Source organism: Ailuropoda melanoleuca, chromosome 16 (genome assembly GCF_002007445.2).
Source record: "Ailuropoda melanoleuca isolate Jingjing chromosome 16, ASM200744v2, whole genome shotgun sequence".
NCBI classification, from domain to species: Eukaryota; Metazoa; Chordata; class Mammalia; order Carnivora; family Ursidae; genus Ailuropoda; species Ailuropoda melanoleuca.
Window position 1 is genome coordinate 41,650,920 of NC_048233.1, and position 9,155 is coordinate 41,660,074.

The 9,155-nt window shown below is 49.4% G+C and overlaps 1 protein-coding gene across 8 annotated transcripts in view; it reads left to right on the top strand.

Annotated features, from left to right (window-relative positions):
- The first annotated feature begins 4,800 nt into the window (after positions 1 to 4,800).
- The window catches only part of ANKRD33 (ankyrin repeat domain 33), a 7,690-nt gene continuing 3,335 nt past the window's right edge, over positions 4,801 to 9,155 (top strand). Inside the window, exons 1-4 of one of the 8 annotated variants that reach the window (XM_034646395.1) lie at positions 4,801 to 5,006; positions 5,522 to 5,651; positions 5,831 to 5,971; positions 7,255 to 8,600. In XM_034646395.1, the coding sequence (XP_034502286.1) occupies positions 5,531 to 5,651; positions 5,831 to 5,971; positions 7,255 to 7,943 (951 nt within the window). In that variant the 5' untranslated portion in view covers positions 4,801 to 5,006; positions 5,522 to 5,530 and the 3' untranslated portion in view covers positions 7,944 to 8,600. Of the gene's footprint in view, positions 5,007 to 5,099; positions 5,303 to 5,521; positions 5,652 to 5,830; positions 5,972 to 7,254; positions 8,601 to 9,155 lie in introns of those variants that run through there. The other 7 variants (XM_034646394.1, XR_004621465.1, XM_034646391.1 and 4 more) reach the window with 7 other exon arrangements.

Genomic DNA, 9,155 nt, shown 5'->3' on the forward strand with positions numbered 1-9,155 from the left:
AACAATTTATAGATCCAAAAGCAGGATAGATAAAAAAAATCCAAAGAAAGATAAACAATTAGAAATTCATGCCTACACATAAGAGTAAAACTTTTTTATTTATTTATTTTTTAACATTTTTATTTATTTATTTTTAAAGAGTAAAACCAGGGCGCCTGGGTGGCTCAGTAGTTAAGGGTCTGCCTTTGGCTCAGGTCATGATCCCAGGGTCCTGGGATTGAGCCCTACATCAGGATCCCTGCTCAGCGGGGAGCCTGCGTCTCCCTTTCCACTCCCCCTGCTTATGTTCCCTCTCTTGCTGTCTCTCTCTCTGTCAAATAAATAAATAAAATCTTAAAAAAAAAATAAAGGCAGCAAGAGAAAAAAGATGAGCTTTAAAGGTAAACAAACTTGTGTGCAATTCTATATGGAAGAATAAAAATCAGTTTTGAAAAAGAAAATCCGATATGGAGAACACGCTGTCGGGTGGTCAGACAGACCACAGACCTGGAGTAACACAATCAGCATCGGCAGAACAGTCCAATAAGATGGTCTCAGACAACTCAAACACAACAGGAGACATTAACGAGAAGCCCAAGTTTCTGTCAAGTTATATATAAATGAGGTTGGATCTTACGTTAGTCTGCTTGAGCTGCCATAGCAAATACCACTGACTGGATGGTTTAAACAACAGAAATGTATTTTCTCACAGTTCTGGAGGCTGGAAGTCCAAGGTCAAGGTGCCAGCAGGGTTGGTGTGTGGTGAGGACTCTCTCCTTGGCTTGTAAATGGCGGACTTCTCACTGTGTCCTCACTTGGCCGTTCTACTGCCCTCCCATGGGCTTGGGGTTGGGGGGGAGAGAGCTGGAGGGAGCGCTGGTGTCTCTTCCTCTTCTTGAAAGAACAGCAGTCCTGTGGGATTTGGGCCCCACTCCATGACCTCATTTAGTTTATTTTTATTTTTATTTTTTTATTTTTATTTATTTATTTATTTATTTATTTTTATTTATTTGTTAGAAAGAGAGAGAGAGATTGAGCGCAAGCATGAGCAGCGGGAGAGGCAGAGGGAGAGATCTCGAAAGGGAAAAGCAGAGTCCCCGCTGAGAAGGGAGCCTGACGTGGGCTCAATCACAGGACCCTGGGATTGTGACCTGAGCCGAAGGCAGATGCTCAATCGCTGAGCCACCCAGGTGCCCCTAATTTTCTTTTTAAAGTATTTATTTAGTTATTTGTCAGAGAGAGAGAGAGCGAGTGAGTGAACACGAGCCAGGGGAGGAGCAGAGGGAGAAGCCGGATCCCCACCTAGCAAGGAGCCTGATGCAGGACTTGATCCTACGATCCTGGGATCATGACCCCAGCTGAAGGCAGAAGCTTAACCTGGCTTAACCACCCAGGCATACAGACCTCATTTAATTTTAACTATGTCCACAAAGGCCCCATCTCCAAATATAGTTACACTGAGGGTTAGGGTTTTAACTTACGAATTTTAGGAGGACACAATGCAGCCCATAACAGAGCCCTTCTTCATACTATATATGAGTAAATGTCACATGTTAACAGTTAAAGACTTAATTACTAAAAATAAAACAGCAAGATTAATAAAAGAAATGAAGATCTTCGTGATCTTGATGGGGGAAGTTCTTCTTAAACAAGACTCAAAGGCACAAAGCATAAGGAGAAATTTTGATGAATTTAACCACATCAAAATTCAGGATTTTTTCTTTTAAAATATTTTATTTATTTATTTGAGAGAGAGAGGGAGGAAGCACGAGCAGGGGGAGGAGCAGAGGGAGAAGCAGGCTCCCCGTTGAGCAAGAAGCCCAGTGCTGCGGGGCTCCACCCCAGGGCCCAGGGATCATGACCTGAGCCAAAGACAGACGCTTAACCGACCAAGCCACCCAGGTGCCCAAATTTCAGGATTTCTTTCAGTGAAGCTCACCACAGATAAAGCTAACAGAAATGTACATAGTACGGTTGCAACATCTAAAACCCACTTGACAATGGGTTTATTATCTAGAGTATTAAAAGGAATTCCGGAAAAAGCAATAAGAAAAAGATAGGAAAACAACAGAACAGAACATCGGACAAAGGCTGGGAAGAGCCAGTTTGCAGGAGCGGATACAAGAAGGGTTACCAGGTATTCAGAAAGATGCTCACCCGGTTGATAATCAGAAAAAATCCAGTGCAAAATAGTGATATTACATAGTTCTGTACGATCAGTGTGACAAAAATTAGAAGGCTGAATAATTACAGGCATGGCCAAGGATGTAGGGAGGCTTTCATGCACTGCTGGTGGACACACTGCCAAAGAGAGAGCAATCCGACAGTACCTGGTCAGTAAGCATGTATGTGCCCTCTGACCTAGCCATCTCAGAGCCACTCTGTCGCAGGTCTGCTAGACGTGTTCAGGGATGATCCCTGCGGCCTTATTTGTAGTGGCAGGAAGTTGGAGGCAGCTAGGTGTGCAACACTGGAGGAATCGGGAAGAAAAATCTGATGGACGCACACCCTGGAACTTTATGCAGCAGGAAGAAGGGGCAGAAAGAAAGAGGTAAAAAGCTATGCCCCGTATCTTTTATCAAGAGAGCAAAGATTTTTCCAGGAGGCTCACCCATGAGACTACTGCTTCCGTTTCACTAGCCAAAACTGTGTTACACGGTCACACTTAACTAAAATGTGACTAGAGAGAAGGGGGGTCAGAGATAGGGATTGTGTCATCTAATCAGTGATGTCTAACACAGAATCTAGTAGATTTCTTCTAATTGCTGCACAGAATTCCACAGCGTGCATTTTACTGTGATGGCTGGAGGTACAGTAGCCACGTTGTGGCCATGAGGAAAAGTCAAGAGACTCCCCGAGAAGACCCTGCCATCATTAGTTTATATCAACACCAACAGCTTAGCCCTGAACTTCCTAATCTTGTGTGAAGAGTAAACCCCTATTTGGTTAAGCCACTTGTGGCAGTTAGGGTTCAACAGCAGGCAACAGAAATAGATCTGGCTAGTTTAGACTTAAAGAATGGAGAAACAGGTTGTAGGTTCAGAAACAACTCCCAGCTTTGAGAAGCACATGACCTCTGCCTGCGATCGGGAAGCAAGAGTCACTACTAGGGGAAGCTGATGAATCAGGAAACTGCTCACCAGAGCCCCACTGCATCTGTCCTGATCTGTGACAGCAAAACAGATGTCCCATGGTATTTAGCTCTGTTCCAAATTTATGACTTGCACAAGAGCAGAACCTAAATCACAGATTCCTAGCGCAAAGGAATCGAGGAAGTGTCGTTTTGGTTTTCCAGCTTCTGTAGTGTTTTGTTTTTTTTTTTAAGATTTTATTTATTTATTTGACAGAGAGAGAGACAGCCAGCGAGAGAGGGAACACAAGCAGGGGGAGTGGGAGAGGAAGAAGCAGGCTCATAGCGGAGGAGCCTGATGTGGGGCTGGATCCCAGGACCCTGGGATCATGCCCTGAGCCAACGGCAGACGCTTAATGACTGAGCCACCCAGGCACACCCCCCCCCCCAGCTTCTGTAGTTCCAAAGGAACACTGAAAGGAGTTTGGGATTGATGTTGGCAGCCACCACAGCCCTGAGGCCAGCTTTTGGTTACTTACAACCAAAGACCCTCCCAACAGATACACTGCACAGAAAGCAACAAGGGGCGATCTCCAAAACAGCATGGAGTGAGAAAAACAGAAGGAGCCCTGTCACACAATTCTAGGGTGCTGGTTAAAGCATACATAAACCACATAGAGGAAGGAAGGTAAAAATAAAATTGGATGAAATCAGAAAGGGAGACAAACCATAAGAGACTCTTAACTCTAGGGAACAAACTGAGGGGTGCTGGAGGGGAGGGGGTGGGAGGTTGGGGTAACTGGGTGATGGACATTAAGGAGGGCACTTGATGGAATAAGCAGTGGGTGTTGTATGTAAGGGATGAATCACTATACTCTACATCGGAAACTAAAAGAAAGACATACATAAACCAACACTACCTTTTTTTAATGCAATGTACATTTTCGAGAATATACAAGTGCCAATTGGTAAAGGGAAAGAGGAGAAAAACGGGCTGTGGGGATTAGGGATGAAAGAGATAAACCAAATAAAGTAAAATAAAAAAAGATCTCATACACGCCGATGGTGGGAGTGATATAAACAGAACACAGTTGGCTCTGTTTTCTACATCTGAAGTCCAAAACTGATTCATTAAATTTAATATTTAGTATTAATTTAAAGGACGGTTTTGTAATTATTAATAAATAATTGTAAATAATGTAACTCATTTATTGTAATTTTAATGCAATCTAAATATTCCATACTTAATTTACCATACCAAAACTAGTCCATGAAACTTGCTATATCATCATTTCTATCCTCCTAATTAGGCAATTCTTTATGTTTTAATTTCCCCAGAACCTCAAAAAAAAAAAAAAAAAAGGTCCAGGTGACCNAAAAAAAAAAAAAAAAAAAAAGGTCCAGGTGACCCCGGAGCCCCACCTCCCCCACTCCCAGCCCCTATTCAACGAGATGTCTGCACTCTCACCCTCTCCTTCCACCACCCAGGCTCCGCGCAAGGGAAAGAGACTTCAAGCTTTGGCGGCCAGGTGGGGGGGACCCCTCACGGCCCTCCCACCTCCGAAGGGGGTGTTTCTGGTGCAGGAGGCGGAAGGTGAGCGCGTTGCCGGGGGGCGGGGTCGTCCCCCAGAGCCGCCTCCGCGGGGGGAGGAGCCTCCGGGATTGGGCACTCGGGGCGGGCTCTCGGGCGAGTCCCAATCTCGGGGACAGGAGAGCACCGCCCCCCCCACCCCCCCCCTCCCCGTCCGCTACTGACCCAGCTTGATCCAGCTCAGCCCCGGGGTGTTTGCAGCAGCTCTTTCCCTAAGTCCAGCCATCTGTTACCTGCCTTGCTTCCTGGGGAGAGAGTCCACCTCGGGCAGCCCCGGAGAGTCCGCGAGTGTGCTCCCAGGGGTCTGGGGGATGCTTTGGGCTATGACCCGGCAATGACCGCCTCCTAGGAAGCCTCCACACTCGGGTAAGGTCCCGTGGGAAAGAGAAGACCCCGCTCCTCTTCTTGACCCTTACTGGGATCCTCACAGCGAACCACTTCTGCCCNCCCCGGCTGGAAGAGGAAGAGCCGCGGTTGCACAGGGAGGGCTGGACATGTCTGAGGCATCGTCCTGCCCCGCCAGCCAGGAGACCCCTGCCCCAGGCTGTAGGCTGGGGCCCTTGTACTGGGCCTGTGTCCGCAATGACCCTGTCCAGCTCCAAGCCACGTTGGATGGTGGGGTCTCCCCCGAAGAGGCCATCCAGGTGGATGGCAACGGGAGGGTGAGCTACCCCAGGTGTTTCCCAGGGCACCTAGAGCAATGCTGTGTCCCCGCCGCAGGACATTCGTCCAATGCCTGGATCCTTGGGAGGAAGGGAGGGGTGAGGGTGGGTGTAAACGGAGGCTGGGACATCTCTGGGATAGATGTGGGTTTTAGAGGGCACAGGGGCTGCAAGGAGATCCTGGAAAAAAGTGCAGGGGCTGAGCTGTCCCTCCCCCAGACAGGTCTCATGGTCGCGTGCTACCGCGGCTTTGAGAATGTCGTGGCCCTGCTCAGCCGCTGCCCTTTCCTCGATGTGAACCAGCAGGATAAAGAAGGGGACACAGCCCTCATGCTGGCTGCCCAAGCGGGTGAGAGACTGTTGACCTTACCTTCCACCAGTTTCCCCCACTTTAGACAGGGTCACAATCCCATACTTTTTGTATAATTTTCTCCCATGACCGACACTGTCGTGTTTGGTGGAGGGTGGGTTTGGGGCTTCATCACCCTCTTTTGGGGAAAGCTAACCTCCGTCCTTGGTGCCCTGCAGGCCACGTGCCTCTGGTGAGTCTCCTGCTCAACTACTACCCGGGCCTGGACCTGGAGCGCCGAGACCAGCGGGGGCTAACAGCACTGATGAAGGCCGCCGTGCGGGACCGTTCGGAATGCGTGGCTGCCCTCCTCATGGCAGGTGCGTGGGGCTGGACCGGGACTTGCGACCTCCAGTCCCTCCCCAAGGCTTCCAGCCTGACACTAAGTCAGCTGTATAGTTGCAGGGAGAAAAGAGGTGGAGATGGAGGATCAATCTAGGTCAACTTCCTGGAGGAGGGGAGTGTCCTTGAGCTTCTCACAATCAACAAAGTCCAGCTATTGATACCTCTGTTTACACTGTGAATGTTGGTCTCAGGAAAGAAAGCTTGGGAGGATAACCTAGATCATCTAGAAAAACAAAAAATGCTGATGTCTGGAACCAGACTCTTGGGTTCTAGTCCTGGCTCTGCCCCTAGCGGAGTGACCCTGGGTGGATGACTTCCCTCTCTGGGCCTTACCTGTATAATGAGGGTATTGGCTTTCTATGGGATGACTTCCATCTCTGACAAGCCAGGATTCCAGGGACACGATGATATGTAGTTGAGGCATGTGGCCACGTGGATTGTTCTGGGGTGAAGTCCATACTGCTCATGAAGTCTTGGGCCTTCACTCTTCCCTGAGGTGGGGTTGCCATCTGTTGGTCACCCTCTTCCTTTCCCTTTTCCATCTGACCGTGTTTGGGGTGAGAAGGGAGAAAACTCTGCAACCTCCCTTTATCCCAAAGTGACTGCTATTCCCCCACCCCAGATTAGAGGGGTGTGGTGTTGACGAAAAGAATGAGGAGTGGGGGCCAGCAGGACCCCCTCCACCTGCCCAGCAGGTGCTTCTCAGGCCTCCCCCATCCTGGGCAACGTGCCTACCACTCCTTCCTTGGCTCAGGAGGTCCCTATTCTGCTCTCGGTTTGGAGACCCCCCCCGCCACCAGGTCTCTCTGAAGTCTTTTCCACTCTCTGGACTTTCCATTTTCTTCTTTAGTCTTTTTTTTTTTTTTTTTAAGGATTTTATTTATTTATTTGGGAGAGAGAGATGGAGAACACAAGCAGGGGGAGCTGCAGGCAGAGAGAGAAGCAGGCTCCCCGCTGAGCAAGGAGCCCGATACAGGACTCGATCCCAGGACTCCGGGATCATGACCTGAGCCGAAGGCCGACACTTGGCTGACTGAGCCACCCAAGTGTCCCTTCTTTAGTCTTAAACAGGCCTTTGGGATCTGCGGCTGGTACTGGCTGAGGCTGTAGCCGCTGACGGCTCCCAGACCCCAGCGCAACAGGATGGGACTCTGTGGTTTTTAATCTGACCCCCGTCAGTCCTGCTGGTCACGAATCTGCCCTTCTGCAAGTTACCAATCCCCGTCCCATCCCATGTCACTCCTGTGCCCCCTCCCAGGTGCTGACCTGACCTCGGTGGATCCTATTCGGGGCAAGACGGCCCTAGAGTGGGCTCTGCTGACCGACAGCTTTGACACCGTGCAAAGGATCCGGAAGCTGCTGCAGCGCCCCCGGATAGAGCAGCTGAGCCAGCATTACCAGCCCCAGTGGCCAGCCTTGCCTGGGCTCGTGGCTCAGGCCCAGGTCCAGGCCACCCCATCTCTCCTAGAGAGACTACAGGCCACCTTGAGCCTCCCCTTTGCCCCGTCTCCTCAGGAGGGGGGTGTCCTGGACNGCCTAGCCAGTCCCTTCCTCGCCACGGCCTGCCACTCCCTGTGCCCGGACCGGCCGCCGGCACTGGGCACCCGAAGCAAGTCCGTGCCAGAGCTGCTAGGTACTGCCCCGCCCCCTCCCCCAGTACCCCAGCCCCCCCAGGTAGTCCCTGGCTCCCGGGTCCTCATCCCCTACCAGAGCCATCAGGGTGTGCTGAGTATGTGCCCTCAGTGGCTACAGCCCAGGGACAGTAGCAGCCCCAGGCCCCAAGCCCCCAAGATCCGCCTCTCCAAGGCACCCTCATCTCCCAGACGGTACAGGCTAGAGCCCAGGCCTCAAGAGAATCGAAGCCTGGCCCTTCCTGTCTGGAGATACCAGGAGCTCAGGATGGAGAGGAGGAGGCAGGAAGAGGGGGCTAGGTGGGCACAGAATTAATGAGGGGAAGATGGGTGAGGCCAGGCTGGGAGCAGGTGATCAGGTCCTTCCCTAAGGCTCCTTCGCCCTCTAGAGCCTTCTGCTTTCCCGTCCATCTCTGTACAAATAATTCTACTCTAACCTCCTTAGGACGTTACTCACACGGCATCGTTTGAGGTCGTAAGAGTGAAAACAGCCTAAGTGTTGATCAGCTTAGCTAGGCGACTAGCTAAGTTGATTATGGGTGTGATTACCGTACATCTGTATGATATATTCTATACAGTGGTGAAACAAGATTAAGGACGGTCTTTATGTTCTGATGGGAAACTATCTTCAAGATATATTAAGCGTAAAAAATTAAGGGATGGAACAGCGCGTATGGGATGCTACTATTTGTCAAAGTAAAATTTGCACCAAGATAAACTTGACTGATACAAACATATAGTGAATGCCTGCATGTATGTAACTACTGAGCGAATGAAGGGTCGAAGGACGGAAAGGAAAAAACCATGACTGACAGTGGAGAGAAGAATGCTTGAATAAGATTGGAAAGGTAGGTACAAAAAAGTTGAATTCCTGTCTGGCAATAAAACCATCGCTTTTTTGTTCTGCCAGATCAAAGTGATTTGCTATTTCTCCATCTTCTACAGCTTAACCTCTTAACTTTACGTAGAGTCTGGGCCTTAATAGTAAACGGGAGGTCAGACAAAATTACTTCCCCTAGATGACCCATAGGTGGGGTTATTAGGCAGTGAGCTAAAATATCTTGAAAAGGCACTTAGTAATCTTTTGTGTGTGCCTTATTTACAATTTGTTTCTCAGGGTTTTTTGGTTTTGTTTTGTTTTGTTTTTTAAGATTCTATTTTTAAGTACTCGCCACACCCAAGGTGGGGCTCAAACTCACAACCCTGGGATCAAGAGTCTCGTGCTCCACCGACCGAGCCAGCCAGGCGCCCCTGGGTATTTTTTTTCTTAACACCTTTGCTCCATTAATACATTTGCTTGTTTATTTGTAGTAATAAAAGCAACCATTTATAAGGTGCTTACTAGATACATTAATACATGGAACACTCCCAATAATCCTATGAGGATTTTATCTTTGAGGACACAGGACACAGAGAGGGTAAGGAATTGCCTGGGGTCACAGGGCTAGAAGATCAAGATTGAGGGGCGCCTGGGTGGCACAGCGGTTAAGCATCTGCCTTCAGCTCAGGGCGTGATCCCAGCGTTATG